We start from the raw sequence: 26,224 nt of genomic DNA, 5'->3' as shown, positions 1-26,224 counted from the left end.
AATAGGCTATAGTATTTTGCCAACGCCACAACATTGAATATACCGTATACATAGATCGTATTGATTGCCAGCGGAAGGTATGTATTGAGTCTATATAATAAGCCAATAATATAATTTAATATCTCATATATTATAATAAGCCTAATAGATTGATTTGCATGCGTCTGATGACGTTACACCTCAGGGGTCCTCTTGAAGGCGTGGTTTGGTGACGCATTGCGGCTGGGAGTGGGTGAGCGTGCGGATCAGATGAGGTCAGGAATCACAGTATGAACATGCGTGATCAGAAAGCATCGTCGCTGTAGCTGCTGCATGTAAATCATAGGTATAAACATGGCGGATTTGGTCTGTATGTGATGTGAAGACGTAATCAGCTTCTATCAGGTGCTGCGCATTCACCGGATCTGAATCATGTCAAGCGGTCAGGACGAGAGCACAGTCCGTGTGGCGCTCAGGTAGGGCATTATAGTGCGCGTCACACTGATGTTCATACATGCACTTGCCACGATTATACTGTCTGCTGCACCCATCAACACCCGTAGCTGCACTGTTGTTGTAGTGAAACATAATAACACAAATGTGTGTATATAATGTAATGTGATGTAATATAATTTTATGTCAGAGAATAATGTTATATTCATTTTTTTATTTTATTTTTATTTGCATTGTGACATAATCATTACAATAAGTTATTAATGTTAGCCTCAGTTACCTAATATTCTTCCTATAACATCTCCTTTTGTGTTTCATACGAGTTTGGAACAGATGAGTGTGAATAGCCTGATATTTACATAAATACATACTTTTGGTTAAACTATCCTTTAATAGCTTGCATAACATTTTTTTTAATTTATTAATTTTTTTTTGCATTACAGTAATGACAACTGGAAAAAAAAAATAGGCAGTTTAAAAATTAAAATAATAATAATAGTTTATTTGTCAGTTCCGATGTATTTCTTTCACAATTAAACCATGCATTAATTTCAGCAGTACTAATAATTTTTCATTTTGAAAATGTGCTATTTAAATAATAATCAATCTTTTAGATTTATTATTTGTGTTCATTGAATTCTTCTGGGTAATGCACTTGTAATGCAAGTCATGCAGACTGACAGCCAGCACCTTCACATGAGCTCTAGGTTTTACAGTTTACATTAGTGTTACATTAGTGGCTTCACATATGTGTCAGTGTGGTTAAATGTGTCTCTGGCTGACAAAACACACAGTTGTGAGTGTGTCACTTGTGTGACTGCCGTTGGGTGCTAAAGCAGACAGTTGACTGACAGATGATCAATGGAGAAAGAGATTTATTGATACGTCTGTTCTTCAGCTCTGCGATCACAGATACATGTCACAAAGCCAAAGGAAACCAGAAAATATATTCCTGAAATTTCGGAATAATTTCATTAGTAGCATAATATATTGCCGACTTTATTGGTATTTGCCAATATTGGTGTGTTTAAATGATTATTTCAGTCTGAATTGGACATTATTGCAAGAAGATAACATTACGGCTTATTTTTCTCATTAAAAAAATCTCTTTTTCTTTACCAGGTCACATATGCAGTTAAAGGAATATTCTTGGTTCAATACAAGTTAAGCTCAAATAGCATTTGTGACATAATGTTGATTAACACAAAATTATTTCGACTCGTCCCTCTTTAAAAATATATATAAAATAAATTAAAAAAAACAAGCAATGGAAGTAAAAGGATTTGTGGAGGGTTTAAAGGCAGAAATGTGAAGCTTATAATTGTAATTATTAGCATTTTCTAAAGGAAAAGCATATAATTTTTCTTTGGTAATCAACATTATGCCACAAATGCTGTTGATTGAGCGATTGTATTGAACCCAGAATATTCATTTAAACATTTGTACATTATAATGTTTTGACGCCTGATTCACATATAGGGCTGCAAAAATGATATCTCTATATTTTTGAGCTTATTGACGATATCCAATATACTGTATATCTCAATAATTATGAAATTGTTTTGAAATGGCATTAAAAGTGTTTTTTTTTTTTTTAAATCAGAGGAACCAATATTTAAACTAAATAGCCACTGTAGCCAAGTAGATTCAAAATGTTTAAGGCATTAAATAAAAATCTATAAACACTGAAGGCATCTTTTACACCGTTTTTTGCTAAATTAACAAAAGAAAGAATGATATTTAATAATTTTCATTTAGATGCACTAATACACCAATACAACAGTACAGTAATAAAAAGCAATATTTACTTGCATACATTTTTACTAAAAAAAAAAAAAAATTGTGAATGAACAGGGTGTGAAAAAGTTCACTCACTTTTTGGAGCCCAGTTGAATTTTGTTATGATACAATATAACACTGAATTATTATTTTTTTTTTTAAATATTATTATGAGGATTATTTTTGTTTTGTACAATAGTAATACTGTATATTTTTGTCATATTTACTTCATCTTGAGCTTTTATTTTGGCAGAAAGCAGAAAGTGCTGTTGTACACAGCCTGGCCAAAAAGAAGTTGCATACTCTAATATTTCGTTGGACCACCTTTAGCTTTGATTACGGCGTGCATTCGTCGTGGCATTGTTTCAAACATCACAACATTTATTTCCATCCAGAGTTGTATTAATTTTTGGCCGAGATCTTGTATTGACGACGAGAGAGTCGAACCACTCCGTAAAGTCTTCTCCAGCACATTCCAAAGACTTTCAATGGGGTTAAGGTCAGGACTCTGTGGTGGCCAATTCATGTGTGAAAATGATTCCTCATGCTCCCTGAACCACTCTTTCACAAACTGAGACCAATGAATCTTGACATTGTCGTCTTGGTAAATGCTTGTGCTGTCAGGGAAGAAAAAATCCATTGATGAGACAACCTGGTCATTCAGTACATTCAGGTAGTCAGCTGAATTCATTTTATTGCTGCATAATGTTGCTGAGCCTCGACCTGACCAACTGAATCAACTCCAGATCATAACAGTGCCTCCAGAGGCTTGTACAGTGGGCACTATGCATGATGGGTGCATCGCTTCATGCGCTTCCCTTCTTACCCTGATGCACCCATTGCTTTGGAATAGGGTAAATCTGGACTCATCAGACCACATGACCTTTTTCCATTGCTCCACAGTCCAATCTTCATGATCCCTAGCAAACTGAAGTCATTTTTTTCAGATTAGCCTCACTAACAAGTGGCTTTCTTGTGGCCACGCAGCTGTTTAGTCCCAATCCTGTAAATTCCCGTCGCATTGTGCGTGTGGAAATGCTCTTTCACTTTTAAACAGCCGTGAGTTCAACTGTCAAATTTTTTACGATGTGACTTCACCAAGCATTTTAGCTATCTCCGATCATGATCACATTTCTTCCGTGAAACTGATGGTTCACCACTATCCTTTATGGTTTTAATAATGTGTTGGACAGTTCTTAACCCAATTCCAGTGATTTCAGCAATCTCCTTAGTGATGCAGGCCAATAATTTGCCCCTTCTGAAACACAGTAACATCTTTTCCACAACCACGGGATAAATCTTCTGACATGGTTGTTTAAGCTGTGAGAAGCTACACACTGCATCAGTTAGGATTAAAAGAATTGTTGCCAGCTGAAACATATTAATCTCTGCAGTAATGATCCAATCATAGGCTCTTAAGTATCGGCTTATTTAAATCCAAACTACATACAACAAAATACACTGGCCAGGCAGTGTATGTATTTCACCTTCACCTGTGCTGCACACGAATATCCATACTTCCCTATTATATAGTATGCCAAAAAGAGTATGCCAATGAGTGGTGTGTCCGAATCCTCAGGATTCATAAAACAGTAAGTGAGAAATTCCCGGTTGACCTACTATTTCTGGTGAGATTCTGAAGTGCGGATCGACTGGACAATTTGCAATCCCATAATCCCTCAGGAGCTGAGGCGATGACACGTTCAATACACTGTTTTTTATAGAACAGCGGAGAACCGCAAGTTGTGCAGCTCTTTTCAACTGTAAGTGCTATGAACTGTATACCAGGAAAGTTTCTTGTGCTTAAATGGTGCTTGTCGATTATTTTCGTGGTTGTTGTGATTACTTCACTTGCTTGCATACCTACAGAATGTACTGTTTTACCAGTCGAGAAGTGTCAAAAACAGTATATACTGTGACAGAACGCGATTTTGGATGCAGGGCTGGAGCTTTTATTTTGGCGGAACATTGGAAGTGCAGTGTGTATTTGACAGTTTGCAATGTTGCTCACTTCAAATGAGGTAAAACACTTTCACCTCCTTATTTTCTGTGATACTGTATCACATTTTTACATTTGTATAATAACTTGTAGCAGTTACAAATATTTGGAAATGTGTGAATGTGTGAACCTGCAGAGCTTTGCTTTCACAATGCACGCGAACTGTCCCGAGACCGCTTAAAAGAGCATATCATGATCGGCGCTCATGCAAACAGAACAGCACGTCACCTGTTCAAACAACAGACCATGTATTCATTGAATTATTTTGCGGTTTAATAATCACATACAACAATACTAAGATTTTGATGTTATTTATTTTTTATTATTTATTTTTTCTCCCCTTTTCTCCCCAATTTGGAATGCCCAATTCCCAATGCAATCTAAGTCCTCGTGGTGGCGTAGTGACTCAACTCAATCTGGGTGGCGGAGGACGATTCTCAGTTGCCTCCATGTCTGAGATCGGCAATCCACACATCTTATCACGTGGCTTGTTGAGTGCGTTACCGCGGAGACATAGCGTGTGTGGAGGCTTCACGCCATTCTCCGCGGCATCCACGCACAACTCACCACGCGCCCCACCGAGCGCGAGAACCACATTATAGCGACTACGAGGAGGTTACCCCGTGTGACTCTACCCTCCCTAGCAACCGGGCCAATTTGGTTGCTTAGGAGACCTGGCTGGAGTCACTCAGCATGCCCTGGATTCGAACTCGCATCTCCAAGGGTGGTAGTCAGCGTCTTTACTCGCTACCCAGGCCCCCCAGTTTTGATGTTATTTAATAATTGTGCAGCCTTGAAGGATCATGAAATTAGTCTAATGATGTACTGCTTAGGAAACATAGTGGCCAAAAAGAGGAACCTTCGATCATCACGGTTTTCACAATATCGCATAATTTTATATCCCCAGCAAAATAATTGCGATAAAAATGTGAATATTTGATTTATCGCCCAGCCCTACTTACATATAAGCATGTTAAATGCTCAAACAAACATAAGCATGTTTTGATAGTGCCGCAGAGATACAGTGTTACTCATTTTGGGGAAATTAACCTATGAATGTCTTGTAGTTGACACTACAGACTACTTGTTTATAGTGACTACTTGTTTAATATAAATGTACAATACTTCACCTTTAAGCCAGCTCATTGTATGGCAGTAAAGGCAATTTGGGTCCCACTTTATATGGATGTCTTTAACTACTATGTACTAACATTAAAATGCATACACAATGTATTAATTATGTAACTATGTTGTTCTGCAAAATTCTCACAAAATTCATATTTTCTTCTACTGAAGTTGAGGTATGGGTATGTTTAGGAGTAGGGGTAGGGGTAGGGTGTTAAGGTTAACAATGTAACTACAAATGTTATTAAATGTAGGTACTTTAAATGTAAGTACAGTGTAACAACACAAATGTACATTGAACAAGTACATTGTAAAAAATGCTTAAGTACATAGTAGTCTGCAATTTGATGCATTACAATCTAAATAAATGATTGTGGTTGCAGAACGGGTTACAGTACAGTAAAGCATGACATGTTGTCTGTTCAGTGCTCTCATTAGTGTATATTGGAGAAACAGGTGTGTGTGACAGTGCAGTTTTTGTTCAGTGTGTGTTTTGCTGTGAGTCAGCATCTCTTGTCTTGACTAATGTTATTGTTTGATGACCACTGCCGTTGCGTAAAGCAATAAAAACAGTCCATGACCTGCTCATGTCTCACAGAAAGATGTACACAGAGTGAGAGAGAGAGACAGCCTTCTGTGGATCCAGTCTGATGTCGTCTCTCTCATGATAATCTAATCAGATCAGTGATGTTAAGTTAGATCACTAGAATTACATTGGTAATGAGTTTAACATCAGTATGTACGTAGAAATTTGTAGAAATTTTAAGCTGGTATAACTGAAATATATTACTTTAACATCAACGTGAATAGGCATATTTTATATACAAAGCAGCATATACACTGATAAATCAAAACATTATCATTGATTGAGATCTGGGTAATTTGGAGGCCAGGGCAACACCATGTTCCTCAAACCATTCCTGAACATTGTGTGCATTGTGGCAAGGTGAATTATCCTGCTGAAAGAGGCCACTGCCATCAGGGAATACAACTACCATGAAGGGGTGTACCTGGTCTGCAATGATGTTTAGGTAGGTGGCACGTGTCAAATTGACGTCCACATGAATGGCCGGACCCAGGGTTTCCCAACAGAACATTGCCCAGAGCCTCACACTCCCTCCACCGGCTTGTCATCTTCCCACAGTGAATCTTGGTGCCATCACTTCCCCAGGTAAACGGTGCACATGTACTCGGCCATCCACGTGATATAAAAGAAAATGTGACTTATTGGATGATGCGACCTTCTTCCACTGCTCCAAGGTCCAGTTCCGACGCTTGCGTGCCCATTGTGTTTTGATGATGGACAAGGGTCATCATGGGCACTCTGATCCGTTTGTAGCTACGCAGCCCCAAACGCAGCAGGGTGCGATGTGTGTTGTGACACATTCGTCCCGTAACAATCATTAAGATTTTCTTTGACTTGTGCCACAGTAGACCTTCTGTTGGTTTGGATGAGAAGGGATAGCCTTCATTGCCCTCGCACATCAATGAGCCTTGGGTGCCCAACACCCTGTCGCTGGTTTGTGGTTTGTCCCTCTTCGGACCACTGTCTGTAGGTACACATCACTGCTGACCAGGAGCACCCCACAAACCTTGCCGTTTCAGAGATGCTCTGACCCAGTCGTCTGGCCATAACAATTTGGTCCTTGTCAAAGTCACTCAGGTCTTTACTCCAGCCCATTTCTCCTGCATTCAACACGTTGACTATGAGAATTGATTGTTCGCTTACCATCTAATCTACCCAGACCTTGACATGTGGCCTTGTTAGGAGATGATCAACGTTATTCACTTCACCTGTGGATGGTCATAATGTTTTGGCTCATTGATGTATTTATTAAAAAAAATTTTAAACCGTCTTTCCACCCTAAAAAAATTACCTTGGAGTACCACCTAAATACCATGACATATAGTAATCATTTATTACCATGGTATATAGTTGTTGCAAACACCAATACCATTGAAAGTTCACAATTCTCGATAGCAATTTTGAGACGACAGTAACAACTAATATACTATTATTTAAAAAGTTTATTAATATAGGAATGTTCAACACAAGTTAAGCTAAATCAAAACCATTTGTCATTATGTTGATAGAATTGCTTACAGGGTTTACAAGTTTTATTGGGTAGCCTATAACTTTACCCTGATAAGGTTAGCAAGCAATTTTATAAAACTAAAGTCATGTTAACACGTATAATGTTTACATCTTGTGGATAGCTACACTTTTGAAACAGTGTGTATTTGAAAGTTTATGGACTGGCCCCATTCACTTGCATTGTAAGTGCCTCATTGTAACCTCTAATTTTGGTTTTGTTGTTTTATAAACTGTCACGGCGGTTTTTCTGCATTAACATAATGAGAAAGAATAGAAATTAAATATTACATGTTCTTAGGAGTGCCAACCCTTCTACATATTGTGGCTATTATTATTTCTGGATTGTGCATTTAAATTCACAGAGATTTTACAAAGTGTGTTACTAATAGGGCTGTGAATCGATTACATTTTTTTATCAAATTAATTACATGGTATGCCGATTAATTAATCGAATGAATCGCAATCCATAATCGCATACATAAATATTTGCTGAGAGCCCCTCAAATAACAATAATTCAATATATAATGACTGAATATGATAAATAGTTATATTTAAATAATTATATATATATATATATATAAATAATACATAAAATTAAAATGCATTACATTATTTAGGCACACAAGTTAAGCATAAAAAAAAAAAAAAAACAATACAAAAAGTGGCTTTACAATTCAATATATTGTTTATTTCCATCTTATTGAACATAAGCCAATCATTGGCCTAAAGTTCACAGCAATCCATTTAGCAACTGAATTTGTCAATCTGTCCGAGATTTATCATGAGGGCTTGTTTAAGGATGCGTCGATGTTCACATGCGTCAGCCAGATGCTTTTGGAGCGTTTCGTTGCGTCATAAACATACAGTTTTTAGGTCGCTGTGTCAAGTTAAACGAAGTTTAAAACTTAGAAAAACACGTCTTGAGATCCCTGCTTTCAGATTTGCGCTCCATCAAGCTGTGTTTGAACACAAGAACATGTTCTCATCAAATGTTTGCTCTCGGTAAGTGTGGTTTGTTCTCTGTATAAAATGCACTTTGCCTATACATCGAGATTCACTTACTTCCCCCTGGAGAAAACAGGTGGTGCTTCATGCTTGAATTGCTTATATGGAAGGAATATTCCTTATTACGGTCCGGGGCCATGATTAATTGTGTAAATTGTTTTGAATACATTCTTTTTTATATAATTAATTGCACTGAATTAACACATTAAATCGACAGCCCTAGTTATTAATTAATTATAAATCAACCACCGGTTTTTCATAAGCATTTTCAAGCTTACAACCTATATGCCGAAGTTTTTAATTTGGTCTATAATTGGCCGATAAATATCGGCAGCCGATAAATCCGTGCATCCCTAATTTTTGGGTGAACTTTTGAGTCAATGTCTTACCAAATTAAACTCCAATCGCATGGAGAACTCTTCAGTTTGTGTATCGTGACCCATGTAGTGGTCTCATCTGTTACACTGCAGAAACTATGTGCCGTGGACTGCAGCAGCCACATGTGGACATGTTCCCGGTCTGTGGCAGGAACTGTGCTCTGTAATTGCAGTTTGTCTAGAAAGCAACAGCAGCATTATGCAGAATAGACGTGTGGTAATTATACTGTACTTCACCACGCCCAGCGTGCTTCACAAACTGCATACTTCAGTTTTTTTATTTTTTTATTTTATCTCTATTTATGTTGCCTCACAAGTTTAACTGCGATCCCCATCATTTCCTCTCCTTCGGACTTACTCTAGATCTCTCAACATTTCACACACATGAAGTCTGAAAAACACATACAGTATGCTCCTATAACACAAAGTGCACATTATCCTCCATACAAGCTCAATATCATTTCATCAGAGTCTGAACTGTTAGATTAAGGTCAGTGTTGTTGGGATAAGGGTAAGGTTTACTCCTGCAGTAGCTGACACTTTTATCAAAAACAACTTGCAGTGCCTTTTATGACAGACGCAGTCCCGCAATATAACTGTGAGGTTAATGTTTTTGATCAGGGGCACAATGGTGATTCTGTAGCTCATGGGGATCAAACCAGCAATCGCGGTGACATGTGTGTCTTAGTTTGCCAACCTCTGGGCTAGCCTTTTAAACTACTCCTCAACGTTCATACAGTAACAAGCAGCCCATTCCCCAACCAGCACACCTGTGCTAATGGCACAGCCCACAGCGCAAACTGCAAAACACAAAAATGGAAAAATTGAAAATTGGTGACAAGTCAGTAATTACTTGTGTAATTACACTGTAGTAAGGACATGAATAAAGAATAAAGTGTAACCATCATTTATTCAAAAAATCATTTCTGAAGTCACAATTTAGAAAAGTAAAACTCAACAAATGAGAGAAAAAGTCGATTGTCTGTTCACGAAGTAACTGAGTAAAAATGACTAATGAAAGTTTCAAACCGATTTTCTATTTTTGCATTTGGATAGGTATATGATCTGAAAACTGGACTGTGAAGGGTTACACGGACCGAGTGTAAAAAAAAATCATCTTTATATGCACCAAAATAAAAGTCATTGTAATAAACAGTAGTATTTACCTACATATATTTTTACTAAAACACTGTAATACATGCTAGACAGAGACTTCGGTGATTAAGCAAACAAATCCTAAAATCAGAGTGATAAATGGATTCATTGAAATGGTCAGATTGAACTGATTTAGGGAAATTAACTTACCAGCTCTGTCTTAACACTCTCAATGAAGGATTTTAAAACTAATGTTTCAAATCCAATTATTGTGTGTCTATTTTATATAAGACATACCTCTCTTCAGAGGTAAAGATTGCAGTTAACTTTGTGTAAAATAATTGAAATGGTGACAAAATGAAGGTTCTCACATTGCGAATCGATAGTTAGCTGAACAAGAAATTAGTAGTTCTCCCAACAAGACTTTTAGCATTTAGTGAATAAACAAATACACATTTACTAAACGAAGCACTGTCACTGAGGACAATTATTAAGACATTGTTGCAAGAATTCAAAAATCTTACTGCATCATGTATAATTATTAATTGGAAAAATTCAATCATACACATTAGTTCATATAAATTAACCTTGATGAGTATGTAGAACTTTCTCTTTCGTTTGAGTTCACAAAACTGACACCTTTTGAGTTACCTGAATTGTTTTATTGTGTTGAGTTTATTGAACTTGTCTTTAAATTTACAGGAACTTAAATTGAACTGAAATTGGGCAAGGTAATTTCGATTCCCCAGTATGCTTTGCATGGCACTCGACAGGGAGAGTAAATGTTAAAATTAAGTGTTATATATTGTGTCTTTGTGCAAGATGAATGTAAAGGGGGGTACTTTTTGTTATGTTAAAGTTTTTTTGGTGGGGGGGGGGTGGTACCATGGGTTACCATAGTGGATTTTGAGCTTAGATTGAGGACAGGTAAAATTTAAGATTGTTCTAATGTATATTGCTTTACTCGTTGAGCAATTGCTATGCTAATCAAAGCATAGTGTTTCCAATTAGCATTCACTGTACTAGCTAGTTCTTGCTTGTAATAGCTAGGAAGGTTCCCTCTACTTGAAGTATATAAGTTGAGCTTACATGGTAATTTTAAATTTAGCCAAATAATTACATTTAATGTTAAGTGCTATTTAAATGTATTAGTTAGCTTACTCAATATTTTTAAGTTAAGATAAATTAACATGTATTTGTAGTACAAAATCAAAACCTGAAAGTTCTATCAAATTAAACTTGGGAGTTTATTAACTTAAAAAATCTTATGTAACTGATTGCCTCACATTTTTGAATTCTGCTAACTTATTAAGGTTTTCAGTGTACCGATATGTGATGCATTAATTGTCAGTTGATATTAAAGGAATAGTTCCCCCAAAAATGAAAATTCTCTCATCATTTACTCACCCTTATGCCATCCCAGATGTGCATGACTATTTCTTCTGCAGAACAAAAGTGCAAATTTTTATAAGAACTATCAGCTCTGTAGGTCCATACAATGCAAGTGAATGGGTGCCAAAAGTTTTAAGCTCCAAAAAGCACATAAAAGCAGCATAAAAGTCATCCATAAGACTCCAGTGGTTAAATCTATATCTTCATAAGTGATATGATAGGTGTGGGTGAGAAACAAATAATTATTTAAGTAAATTTTTGCTAGAAATTCTTCTTCCTGCCATTAGAGGGCGTATGCATGAAGAATGTGAATCACCAAAAACACAAGTAGAAGAATGTGAAAGTTAAAGTGGCGATTGACTGAGCAGTGAGAAGAATTTATAGTAAAAAATAGCTTAAATATCGATCTGTTTCTCACCCACACCTATCATATAGCTTCTGAAGACATTGATTTAATCATTGGAGTCTTATAGATTACTTTTATGCAGACCTATGTGATTTTTGGAGCTTCAAAATATTGGCACCCATTCACTTGCATTGTCTGGACCTACAGAGTTGAGAAATTCTTCTAAAAATCCTCATTTGTGTTCTGCCGAAGAAAGAAAGTCATACACATCCAGGATGGCATGAGGGTGAGGAAATTATGAGAGAATTAAAATTTTGGGGTGAACTATTCTTTTAAGAACTTTCATTAAGATTTCTGCACTTACTGCCCTTTTTGTGCTTGTTGTGACGGTTGTCACAAAAGTTGTCCTGGAGCTGCAGGTTTAACTAAATCAGTGGTTTCTTTGATATCCAAAAATACAGCATTATTCAGAATAAACCACACATGTGGCTCTTCAGTTAGTTCAATGGATTTCAGAAAGCAAAGCTCTGGAATGTATCATTAGGGGTGTAAACATCAAAGGTGCTGAAACTCAACTGTATTTGTACTGATTTTCTTTTTCTGCCCTAAAAGTGTCTGGGCGTAAGAGACCATAAATCGTGGAGATTCCAAACTTGGTGGGATGGTCCCAAGTTATCCCCATTTCTGGAACTTTATTTAGAAAAAGTATTAACAAAATCAAACATTTCTGCTGGGGAAGTTTCTAAAATTTGGTTGATTTGACATGGAACACAGTCACAGTCACAATCTTGACCCCAACTATTTCAAGAACAAGAAACACTCCCTCTTGCTGTAATGATGGTGTCTGCGCCGTTAGTTTTACCCAACGTACATGTTACCCTCTGTCCAAATGTCATCTCTTTCTCTGTGTTTTCACTTGAAACATTTGATAAACTGCCAAGACAGAGAAGAACAGGATGATTATTTTAGACGGATCCAGTGCTAGTTTAATCTGCTATTTCCTACCATGCATCTGGGTCCAGTGGGTATCGTGTTTACTCCCATTATATCTTGTGCTGTATTTAGGATGGGTTCTCTCTTGAGTGGATCCCTGGAGGCCGGTGGGACTGAATTAAACAGCCATTCTCGTCTCTTGGCTCTCACACAGGCTGTGGATGTGTATGCGCACTCACATACTCGTGCTGTGAAAAGCCGTCCCGCCTCACTGCACTTCATCAATAGCTGTGTCATGTCACGCAAAGGCTCGGTCTCTCTCACACTCCGTCTGCGAAACTCCAGTCCATAAAGCTCACTCAGGACAATGCTAACTAGTAGTGCAAACCTGTATAATTCACTTAACCTCAAACCATATTCACATGAAAGAGTCACAATTTAAAAAAATAAGAAAAATGTGTGATATGGACCCCTTTCGTCATTAGAGATTTTATTGTTCAGTGAGTCTTCAGTGTGTTTGTACGGCAGAATAATGCACTGAATAATGCAAAATGTCATAGCCGTCTCTCTGCTGTTTTTAGTATGCTGTCTGTCTGCTCTGTCAGTGCCAAAAACAGACTAAGAGAGCTTTAACATATTCTGTACCCATCTGTGTCACGAATGACTGACCAACCCAGTTTTAGTCTTTTATGAGGAACTTATTAAGTTTTTGGCACCATAATTAACACTTCTCTATCACTCTAGTTTATTGATTAACATCAAATTGAAGGTCATGAGATTACATGCTAAATAAAGCACAGACAGAACCGAATGTAAAACATAATTTGCTGGAACAGACAAGGGCTGCATTTACCAAAAGCATCTAAAGTTGATTGTAGAAACGATCATACAAATCATCTGATAATAACCGACCATTTCCCAAAAAGCATCGAAAGTGTAGTGCTTCTTGAAAATTGTAGTAGATCTATGAGTGCTCTCTGGAGTAACCTGCAGCACAACCGCAAAGTTACACTTAAACTTAATACAGTTAATACTGCGATGCTTGATACAGAATACACACTGTAAAAAATGTCTGTAATTTTAATGGTAAAAGGCTGTAAAAATGATTAATGAGTATTAACTGTAAAATATACAGTAAGAAATTGTAATATATTTCAAAAGACAATACATGTAGTTTTACAATAAAATGTTGTAAAAATGACATATTTCGTTGTAAAAAAGTATGATTTTCCCACATAATTAACGGTTAAAATGTATATTATGTTTAACAAAAGAGTATAGGTATTCGTAGTATATTTTTGTTAAAATTACGGTAAAAAATTTAATCGGGCGTTCCCAGAATTCCCTGTGTGACTCATTACATATCATTATATTTTATGGGAATAGTTATGTTTCTTCTTATTTTTAGTTATGTACTTTGGGGTGCTCACTGTTATATCTGATGTAGTTTACTTCATGTTTACTGCATTATTTTAATTTCACATGTTACACTGATGTTGTTTAGTGTTTGTGTGAGTGACACTGAGCACTGTCTCTACATGTTTATTGGTCATTTCTTCTGGAAGGGCCACTGTTGATGAACTTTATGTCATCATGTGCTCTTCTGTAATTACTACGGTGATTAACAATACCTTATAAAGTAAAAAGCAGATGTTTACAATTTCAGAAGGTTAATATCAAGTTTATGACATTTTTTTTACTGTAAATGTAACAGATTATTTTTTTTTATTTTTTTTACAGTGCCAGCGTGGTCATGTAAATTACAAGTTTTAAACTGTAAAATGTACAGGTTGTTCTGTAAAGTTGTTTACATTTTTACTGTATTTTACACATTTCCCAAAATGTAACCGTAACATTTGGTTTTTGTTTAGTTTTTACATGTATTTTTTTGTTTTACTACCAGAAGAATGTTTAATGGATATGCAGATTGAACAGTTCATTTACTATATCATTAAGAAAGTGAAATAACCATATAAAAGACATTTAAGTATTATTAAGTAAAGCATTTTTAATAGTTTGAATTTACAACAACACAAGCAATAAATAACATAATTCATAATGCAATAGTTATGAGAGTACGTAATAATAAGCTAAATGTTCATTAGTAGCAATACTATTTATATAAGTATCATTAACATTAAATCATTTAACATTAACAATAAGTTAACATTATAACCATAAGAAAGATTAATAAACAAGTAAAAAATTAAGTAAAAATAAATAAAAACAAATTACCTATGGAAAGCTGTTAAACAATTTTAGCACTGGGGCAGATACAGAATCATTTTGCTGCCACTGGTCTGAGAAAATGAGTAAGGTCTTTTTGATATAACAAATTAAACAAAACTTCGCTTCAGCCAAATCTATGTCTTCAGTTTGATTCTGACTCTCTGCACCCTCTGAGGGGTCTGGACACCATATGAAAGATCAGGTTGAGGATGGATGTGCTGATCCCTGTAAGTATGTGAAACATTTCATAGACCTGTTGTCAGTATGCAGATTAATTAAAAACAAAGAAATTGGTATCTCTCTAAATTACATATTAAAACTTACATGAATAGGAGTGTTGTGTTTTATCTGTATGAAGATGGTCAAACTAGTAATGCTGCACTCCAGAGCCACTGCAAACAGAAATTAACCATTATTTAGTGTCTTAAAAGCCTTGATGCAATGCAGAAATAATAGAAAAATATGTACCTTTTATGACATTGTTTGTGCCATTGTTTTGAAGTCAAATGTCCCCTTTGACTTCCACTTGTCGTCGCTCTGATGATATTGATGGCCAGAACTTCAGAAGTGCTCTCTGATATTAGGTGAAGGCCTTTGCTAAAAATTATGTTAAATTAATATGGCATCTTCAATAAAAAAATACATAATATCATATTTTTGTACATGACAATAAAACTACAAACAACAAATACAAGTTGAGAAATTGAAACATTTCCATCACTTTGTCACATTGACTCTGGGCATTTGACATTCACACTAGGGTTGTGTGGTGTACCGATACTAACGAAATATCGCGATACCAAAAAATTTTAAATGGTACGATATCATCTTGTTGTTAAATTCTGTACCATATTAAAGTATGCTGCCATTAGCAAAATGTAATGTAATGTGAGAGTTTTGAGAAAATCAAAGACCATTTGAAAATAATAATAAAAAAGGCTCTATATGGGCGCCACAGTATGAATAAGATAAGTGTCTCCTTCGCACACACACACAAACGCAACACACACAGGCAAGAACACACACACAAATGCAACACACACTACTAATGCTTGATTTTCATGCAGTGTGTCCAGTAGTATCCATCTGTAGTCACAGATCATTGTGTTGAACGTATAAACGGCTGTGAACTCTCAAATGAACTCAGCTCGCGAGTTGCGGGAAGCTTGATGTAACGAACCCTTCAGAAACAGGAAGAACTTCATAGATCTTTCAAAATAAAAGTCCCGCTGAAATAAGAGCTTTATTTAACTGATTGTGTGAAACTGAAGACATTACAACAGAAAAATATTACTACTGTATAAAAGTGTAATATTCAAAGCAGTTGCAATAAAACTCAAAGTAACAATAATATAATATTAAATGGTTATATTATTCATATTATTACCTGTAAGCAATATCAAATAAGCAAGTGTACTGAATATCAGCACGTTGTGATTCAGCCATGAATCAGGTAATCAGATTGTTTTCATTTAATGTTTTCATTAATACTGTAAAGCTCCAAAAATAATCAAAAATAATATATATATATATATATATATATACACAGTATATTGTTGAAAAGTATTATATTTGCATTTGATTAAAGCTGTACAGTATGTACTGTATTTGATTAAACAAAATTTTTTATTAAAGCGTTTTGATCACTCGCGCGAGTTGCACATCTGCGAGCGCGTGGCTTAAATGCACCTTTGCACTATGTAAACAGGAGATAGAAAAACAGCACTACATGCTCAAGTTGTTTGCTGTTTATGATAAACAAAATGTTTCACATCTTTTGTTGAATTATGAGTCAAGAATAGGCTATACCATAGACTGTATATTAATACTAAGATAAACATGTCATCTAAAACAGAAAGGAGATGCATTAAATAGATAAATGAATGGATAAACAGGTCATAAATAAAAAGTAAATAAAAAAGCATTGTTACTACGTGGTCATCCATACAAATATAAGTATTAAGTCTAATGTGCACCTCAACTTACAGATGAATTTGTGATTACTAAATATTGTGAGCACGCTTCAGATGAACGACAGTAATTAAATAAAATGTGATTGTTTGAAATTCATCTTTCTGCAAAAAATTATGTTTAATTATGTAAATAATTAGGCTGAATAGGGGGGCCAGGGTAGCTCAGTGGTAAAAGACGCTGGCTACCACCCCTGGAGTTCGCTAGTTCAAATCCCAGGGCGTGCTGAGTGACTCCAGCCAGATCTCCTAAGCAACCAAATTGGCCCGGTTGCTAGGGAGGGTAGAGTCACATGGGGTAACCTCCTCGTGATCGCTATAATGTGGTTCGTTCTCGGTGGGGCGTGTGGTGAGTCGAGCATGGTTGCCGCGGTGGATGGCGTGAAGCCTCTACGCGCGCTATGTCTCCGTGGCAACGCCCTCAACAAGCCACATGATAAGATGCGCCGGTTGATGGTCTCAGATGCGGAGGCAGCTGGGATTCGTCCTCCGCCACCTGGATTGAGGCAAATCACTACGTGACCACGAGGACTTAAATGCACATTGGGAATTGGGCATTCCAAATTGGGTGAAAAAGGAAAAAAAAAAAATAAAATTATAATAATTAGGCTGAATATCTATAAAAATAGCTAAACAAGTATTCCAATGCAAAAAGCTTTAATGAAGTTACAATAACAAGTGATTCTAGGTGACAATTCAGCACTTCACAAACAGACAGCAACCCTTAAAAGGATAGTTCTCCCCAAAATTAAAATCTTTTACTCACCCTCATGTCATCTCAGATGTGTACGACTTTCTTTATTCAGCAGAACACAAACAAAGATTTCAGAAGAATATTTCAGCTCTGTAGTTCCTTACAATACAAGTGAATGGTGGCCAGAACTTTGAAGCTTCAAAAAGCACATAAAGGCAGCATAAAATGTATCCATAAAACTCCAGTCATTTAATCCATGTCTTCTGAAGCAATCAAAATGGTTTTGGGTGAGAACAGACCAATATGTAACTCAACTTTCACTATAAATATTGACATGTGCAGTCTCCGTGGCGATCATCATTTCAAGTTTGATTACACTTCCTAGTTCCAGAACCCTTCTACATAGGGGAGCGTACAACTTAGCATAAAGCAGCGGTCCCATAGACATTCTATGGGTGGTACACTTGCGATTGTTCCTTACCTAAGTAATTGATTAAGTTATTAAATGTTAATACTGCAAAACACAGAAGACTCCAAATAGCATTTATTTTTGACATTTTGTACTTTTCAGTATAATTGTTTATGTATGTAGTGTCTCTTTAAACTGTATAAATGTAATGGACACTGCTAATATGAGCACGGTAGTTTTTTATTTTTTCTTCAGTTTTGTGGAGTTTTGGAGTTGGAGAGATGACGCTACTGTGGCGTGACATAATACTATTAAGTAGGCTGTTGTTTTATTTTGAGACAATAAAGAAGATATTGAAGATATTTCTTATTCTTATCATAGGCCTACACATAAAGAATGTGCATGGATTTCAGTTTTGTGTAGGATACTCAATTTAGCCATATGTTTGGACTGCCAAAGGTAATTTGATTAAACCAGTGCTTTAAAAACAACTTACTTAATTTGATATTAAAAGTGTTTTCCTGATCTCCCAATTTTTTTTAATTTGTCATATTTTCTTAAGAGACATACTATGAAATAAGACTGAATGCATTGCATTACATTCTAAAAGGAAGTAAATATAGGCTATATGAAGACAACTTTCTGCTAATTAAAAAACTGATAGGTGTATTAATTTAATTGTAACTCCGACAAATGATAATAGTAAAGAGCATGCAAAAGTTTACAAGGTTCATGGCAATGTGGCATTGTATCTTTTAAACATTTTTAAAAACTATGTTTGAGGCAGATAGTTTTAAGTAAACTAGCTATCCCTGCATTTTTAAAAAAAATACTTATGATGCACACATCGATGTTATACACACCCCAAAACATCACTTGGGAAAGTAGTCAGACATTTAATATCTGAATGAATGAATGGTTCTTGGCCAGAATAAGATGGTGAAATATGCAGAAGTTTACAGCATTACAGTTTTTGTCTGTTTGGGATAGAAGAGATTACTGGCTTCTTCACTTCATTGTGACGGGACACGTAGAGGTGTGTTCCCGCAGGTTGTTCCTTGCGGTGTGAGATTAAATTTCCGAGTTGAAGGCGGGAGCGCGTGGTGATTCCATGAAATGTGGACGGGAGTTGTCAGAAAATATCCAGAAAAATCCAATGCGGATATCTTTTTTATTTTATTAATTAATGAATTCAAGAAAAAAAAAGTTATAAGGTAAAATAAATGTGAATAAAATTATACAATATTTAGAGCAGGCAGTTTAGCAATGTTGCCAACTTAGCGACTTTGTCCCTAGATTTAGCGACTTTTCAGACCCCTTTAGTGACTTTTTTTCTTCTAAAAAGCACCTAGCGACAAATCTAGTGACTTTTTGGACAAACCTTAGCAACTTTCCATAGAAAAGTTGCCAGTACTGCCCCGCGAGCGTGAGGTCTGCGTCTACTCTATTCAGTGAGTGGCAGAGAGGAGCAGCACATTCAGTTGACCGCACGGCAGCTGACACAGACATGAATGAGCTGCGCATGTGCAAACAGAGTTGCCAAGGACCAATCAATAATCTGTATGGTTTGCTCCTCCTTTGTTTTAATTTAAATAATTTAATTTGACCATTATTTTTCTGTTACACAGACGAAGACTGCGCTGTGCGAGAGAAAAAATAAGACATTCTGTCACTTCTAACTTTAACTCCGAGTGATCATTTTACATGTAAATATAGCTGAAATCACAGCACAGCCGTTGTCTTCAACTGATGTGTATGGTGATTTTGTCAGATGACGTCGCAGTTATAAAATCAACGAGTATGAAATTTTACTCTACGTTTGCCCGCTCTCTGCCCGCAGAGATTTTCTTCCCTACCGCTCCCGTTTCCTCAACCCCGCATTTGTTTTCCACATAGAGCGAAAGTCATACAAAGAGACAACAACTTTTCATTGAAAGTAGTTGGCAACACTGAGAATTAGCATATTCATGATGTCATCACGTCGTATTTGTATTCTGCCTTGTGTCAGCCCTTTACATCTGTGTGCTTCTCTCCTGCTCTCTGTGCTCACATACTGTATTTTAATACAGCCCTAGTTTAAACCAATCATCAACGCCGAGTTCTTCTAGGTTAAGAATTTCCGCTGTGTATTAAACTTTAATACACAACAAAAGATGATACTTTTATGTGTATACTTGCATGCTCATTCTCCTGGGTTTGCATATGTATGAATGAAAGCGAATGGAACAAAATCTAGTATGATTGAACCTTTACCAACTATAATGGAGTAAAACCAAATACAGTTGTGCAGATAGCAACACGGGGCATTTTAAAGGCTGTGCCATTAGAGACTGTGCTAACAGACATGACCTTGTTCTGTCAGTAAACTGATCAAGGAATTATTGTTTTTGCAGAATATAAATACAGATGAGATGATTTTTGCACAATCTGTCTACACTAGACTGTGTAGTGTAAACTCACATGAGTGCATGTTAATGAGGGATTTAGGTTAAACACAGTAGATCTAGTAGTGGCCTAGATTCTCACACAGCAGGAATGCCACACTCTCCCTCACTATCAGTAATGAAGAGAGAGAGAGAGAGAGAGAGAGAGAGAGAGAGACCTATGGTACAGTGATTCCTGCATACTGCAAGATTCTCCATACCTTTCATGAAATCTAACTAAATCATTTTTTTCTTTCTTACTGGTTTGCATGTATATTTTCAAAGCCATAAGCCACAGATATAATAATCAACACAACCAAACTGAAAAGTTTAAGTAAAAATACAAGATTGATCTTGGGATTTTACGAATTGATACCGAAATCGTACAAATGGAGATGGCGATTAATCAGAAAATCAGTATTTTTTACCCAGTGCTAATGAATAGTGGTGTAATGTTATTAATTGTAATTTTTGATAATAATTGTGAATATTATTAATAGATTTGATTGTTTTTTGAACGTTGACATCTTTTATCATACACACTCAAATCCAAGAAAATCCTTGTATTGTATTATGCCAGTTTGCATCTTTTTCATCCACAGTATAATAGTCAAGGTTGGAATTTTGGCCGGAAAAACCCACCCTTTAGTCGTAAATGTGTTAGAACAGAAGATGAGCTGTAGGGAGTGGATTCTGTCTGGACATCACACTGTAATGATTTATACAGACTGTATGAAGCTGCCTCAGGGACATGAACATGACGGGTAAAGACTCGTCTATACACAACTTATTTCAGAAGGAAACTCTGAAAACTCATTCTGCTCTCAATAATTGAAGCTTTAATAATTGTTTTAATTGGTTTATTATAATGAAAGAATTCATATATTAAACAATAGTCTGTAAACTGAGTAAATGTCTATATTATATACTATTAAACTGATGCAGATTTATGACCAGCAATCTTCTTTATAAACCAGTTTCCTGACTGGATCACATTTAACTGTTTGATACATTGGTGATGTTGAAGATAATTTTGAGCTAATTTTGTTTTAGATGACACACACGTACTTGGTGCCGTCAAACTATCAGTTAACCTTTAACCTCTGACCCGTCAAGGGACCGCGGAGACATAGCGCGTGGAGGCTTCACACCATCCACTGTGGCATCCACGCACAACTCACCACACGCCCCACCGAGAGCGAGAACCACATTATAGTGACCACGAGGAGGTTACCCCATGTGACTCTACCCTCCTTAGCAACCGGGCCAATTTGGTTGCTTAGGAGACCTGGCTGGAGTCACTCAGCACGCCCTGGATTCGAACTCGTGACTCCAGGGGTGGTAGTCAGCGTCAGTACTCACTGAGCTACCCAGGCCCCAGGGGATTCTATTATTTAAATGGTTTCTGTTTTTGTGGCATTGTGCTGGGCAACCCAGTCAACAAATGGGTTGAAAATTATTCTTGTAACAGGTTTTTAAAGTCTGAATCTCACTAGCTGGTTCAGAACAATTTGATTTTGGCCGATGGTGTCACACATCTACCGAATGTTGTGCTTGAGGTCTTACTGTCTTCAGTCGGAGCTCTGTCACACACACACCGGTTCAGAACGGCAGAGGAATGATATACCGGCTCATTCTGACTTTCTCTTTGCTTCCTTGTCATGTGGAGATTGGCGAAATAACAACGGAAGTACAGCATTAACGTAAACAATGGTAACAGACTGAATTTGGACATGATTTATAAAGTAACTTTGTCCTGTGTATTTATGTGATTGTGTATTTGTCCCCTCAGGGTTTTCTGTAGAAAAAGTATGCCCATAAGCAGCTTCAGCCTGAAAATGAGTTGCGTTCAATAAACAGACTGTTTCAACTGTGATACATTTCATTGTCAATTATCCTCATTTTTAGTGAATGAATATCAAAGTGTCACATCGCATCTAGTGTGAACAGACAGATTGCTTGTCGCTGGAAAATTATCGCGTGGCGTCGAGTCTGGTTAGGACACATTGTTATACGATACATACAGTACTGTATGCTATACGGTGTAAACCCAGCTTTACATCATTGGTTGAGTTAATGGTGCTGTGTCGGGGTGTTTGGAATGCTCAAACAAACAGAGGAATGTTTTGAAAGCGCCAGAGAGTAATTACACTTATGCCTTTCAGGGGAATCAAACTACAAATTACTTACTTACAGTTATTTCTACATTTTAAACTGGGATAGGAAAGGGTATTGTAACATATACTGTAAAAAAGACACTCTGTAGACTAGATCTAACCAGACCCTTGTTATTGGTTCTCTGCTCATCTGTCCATCACCCGCCTATCCATCTCTCTCTCTCTCTGTCTCTCTTTCTTGTGTTTTCTTGTGTTTAGTGCAGATCCAGTGTCAGACACACACAATAGTGTCTCTGTGCTGCTGTTAGTGAATTGTACTCTGAACAAAAGCGTCTCTCAGAGCTCAGCCTCTGCTGTCAGGTGCACCACTAAAATTCTCTGCTCACATCAGTGGTTCTTGTTAGTGGTGTTTGCTAAGCAAGCATCACTGTACGTTACTATTGCTAATACTTAAGTTTGTTGATTTCAACAAAACCCCAAAGTATTCAACTTTGCTTCAACTTCAGAAAACTTTTCTAAAAATAATTTACTCTAAATTCTGTTGGGCAAAATGATACTGCAAAAATGTTGCCACAGTCATGCAATTTAATGAGATCAGGCTGAACGTATTGCAAGCGTGCATTCCCATGTCAACAATTTAACTCACTTTAACTATCATGCTTGACACGTTTCTCTTCAAACTGTCGCCATGACAGTATTGACCTGAAAGAGAAAACAGAGACATTCTGAAGACATTTTGAGCTAATGTCTTTTATAGCGTCCCCTGTGGCAACACAGAGTATGCAACATGTTAAGAATTGCATTCTGACACATTTCTGAGCACAACCATATGAAATTGAGCTTGTGTAGTTAGAACGCTAGTATGTTTCAGTTCTTCTCTGTATCTTTTTCTGCATTTGAGTACATTTTTTTTAGGACAAATTAACAGACGTTTCATTCCCCAAGTGTTAAATTTTGTTGCTAGACAATTTCCTTTGTGCAGTGCAACACCCAGTAATTACACGATTATTTTAGGTGATTCATTTTCACTTTGTCAAGAAAGACATCAGTAGATTCACAGTGATATTAGTGTGATAACATGCATTTATTTTCTACTATATTTAATATCTGTGTGTGTCTTGCAGGATTCGTCCTCAGCTGGCAAAGGAGAAGATTGAAGGATGTCACATCTGTACGTTTGTGATGCCAGGCGAGCCGCAAGTGGTTTTGGGAAAGGATAAAGCCTTCACGTACGATTATGTGTTTGACATGGACTCAACGCAGGACAGCATCTATGCCAACTGCACTGAGAAACTCATCGAAGGGTGTTTTGAGGGTTACAATGCCACAATCTTCGCATACGGACAGGTGTGTGTGTGTGTGTGTGTGTTAGCTGTGTTCATTTTCACTGAGTCTTATATGATATGCATGTGTATGTAATAAAACCAGCATTTTTCATGATCTGTAGCCAGCTTTCGCTGTGACCTGCATTTCATGGCCGACTTACAGTCCAACACCAGCACACAGCACTGATATCTGTCTGTCTCTCGCTGTCACGGTGTTAATCCTCATTTATATCAACAGTCTTACTCATCCAACAGACAGACAGACAGATCAAATTCCACCACACCAAATACACATGCAGCACACTTTGCAATACACTGTATTAATAAAGATTTGTTCAGGTGTAATATTAAATATGAGATGATGTTTATGTGTGAATGTGAATTAGCTATTAATTAATCACAACTCTCTGAATAATCTTTGGTTTGGTCTCGGCGGACTAGGCCTGTTTATGCTGCTACAGAGACTTGCTACTGCTAAACATACAGTCAAGCATGTATGACATGCTACAGCTGCACAATTAACAATTAGACATACAAACAATCCCTTTGAAGCAGGTCTAGACCTGTGGTGCTGGTGAGGAGGAGGGTTTCAGTGAGAAAACTCATAATGCGCTGCAATGAACCCAGCTTACATGTAACAAGGCAATTTAAATGGTTAAAAAGGGACAGTTGATTGGTTAACAATTTACATGTCAACGTCAAAGTACCTATCAGCTTGTGCCATGTGGAGTTAAGTAAACTAAGTAATTTATGTCCAATACCTCAAATAAATCAATTATTTGAAATGGCACTACAGAGTGTAAAAATCATAACTAGACCAAAATATTCTGGAATATATCAAATGTTTGATAACAGATAAAACAAAACAGTGGAATTCACTACAGGGACCTTTTAAAATATCTGGGGCATTTTGTCAATTTTGGTGGCATTTTTGCCCCAAGTCCTGGTTAATTTCTGACCTTGGTGCACTTGGTCTAGCGTAATCGATTTAATTAAAGGAATAGTTCACCCAAACATGAAATGTCTGTAATAATTTACTCATCCTCATGTCATTCCAAACCTAGACTTTTCTTTCTTCATACAATGGCAGGTGATAATGTCTCATTTTAGACGTAAAAAGGACCCAAAAGAGTCATACTTGCATTATAGCTTTCTTTTGTGAGCTAAGTGTGTGAGAGAAGCTCTTTAAAATGGCTTCCGCTTAAACTTGGAACGTTCATTTGTTTGCCTGACAAATTGTTTTGCTTTATTTTTGCTATATCCAGAAAGTCAGAAGTCAGTTTGGAATGAAAGACGATGTCTACCACCAGAAAAAAGCAACAAAGAGTGTACTTAGTTCTTCTCTGTTGTGGAAAGTGTTATGCTTCTGTTTGTAGCAAAAACAACGCAAGTTCTCGAGTAAACAAGTCAACGCGCTTAAGCATGAGTCATTGTGAATAAGCTTCTCTCATGCAGTCGCAAACATGCAAAGGATGCCGGAAGTCAAGATTTTCAACTGACAAATGACATATTTTTCATTTTTTAGTTAACTGTTTCTTTAAAGCTGATGTAGCTTTCATCTATCCCAGCTTAATATGCAGAAATAAATATAAGTAAGCCATTTGTAGGTTACATTTCTCAAAAACTGTAAACAATTCGTCTCTGTGGCACTATAAAAATTCCTGTTTGTTTAGAGCGACCCACTTGAACCGCCCCAACAGCGTCACTCAACCAATGGCGTGAGTTGGGGGCGGGACTAACTCTTTGTATGACCAACAGCAGATGGAGAGCGTATTCAGAAAGCTGTTTTGAAAACATTGTTTATTTTTGCAATTAGTTTGGTGCCGCTAGTGTCACAGAAATGACATACTTCAGCGTTAAGTTAAATCATTTCTACTTTTCAAAATATTATGACATCACATCAGTGCTCTGGAACTGTCATGATTCCTGCCTTTGTTGTTCCTCCCGACTCACCACCAGAGGGCTCCATCACCTGGGGTTTGACTTTAACTCTCTGGACTCCATTTCCCATAATCCCCGTACCTGTCAGTGATTACCTCTTCACCTGTTTCCAATTCACTATTTAAGTCTCACCCTCACTCGCTGTCATTGTGAAGTCTTGTTTTGACCAGGCTAACATTTCTGAGTGTTTTCTGAGTTTGTTGAATTACCTGTGTGTTATCCTGGACTGTTTACCCTGTCTTTGATCTGTTGCTGCCTGCCTACTATTACTGCCTTGTTTTACCTGGATATAACCTGTGATTGTCTGCCACCTGCCCCGATCTCTTGCCTGTTTATTGAATACCCCTCTGGACTGCCTTTGATAGGACTGCTGCTGGTGATTTACCCCTGCCTGTCTGAATTACTAAGTTTATTGTTATTAAAAGCTGCACTTGGATCTCAACTCTGTTGACTCATCATTACAGGAACGGTTGCTAAGCAATCAAAGTATTTTCAGTTGGATTGAATCTGCACTTCTGTTGAAACATACAACTTGTT

The 26,224-nt window shown here is 36.8% G+C and overlaps 1 protein-coding gene across 6 annotated transcripts in view; it reads left to right on the top strand.

The window, feature by feature from the left end:
• The first annotated feature begins 45 nt into the window (after positions 1-45).
• Positions 46-26,224, top strand: part of LOC127436275 (kinesin-like protein KIF21A) — a 292,925-nt gene continuing 266,746 nt past the window's right edge. For 5 of the 6 annotated variants that reach the window (XR_007896360.1, XM_051690326.1, XM_051690325.1 and 2 more), the window contains exons 1-2: positions 281-455; positions 23,546-23,768. Coding sequence is in view for 5 of the 6 variants with exons in the window: in XM_051690326.1 (XP_051546286.1) it covers positions 412-455; positions 23,546-23,768 (267 nt within the window). In the remaining variant the exon portion in view is untranslated. Of the gene's footprint in view, positions 78-280; positions 456-23,545; positions 23,769-26,224 lie in introns of those variants that run through there. The other variant, XM_051690327.1, reaches the window with a different exon arrangement.

This window comes from Myxocyprinus asiaticus, chromosome 46 (assembly GCF_019703515.2).
Source record: "Myxocyprinus asiaticus isolate MX2 ecotype Aquarium Trade chromosome 46, UBuf_Myxa_2, whole genome shotgun sequence".
Lineage (NCBI taxonomy): Eukaryota > Metazoa > Chordata > Actinopteri > Cypriniformes > Catostomidae > Myxocyprinus > Myxocyprinus asiaticus.
The sequence above is the reverse complement of the archived record's forward strand: the minus strand, read 5'-3'. Positions and strand labels throughout refer to the sequence as shown.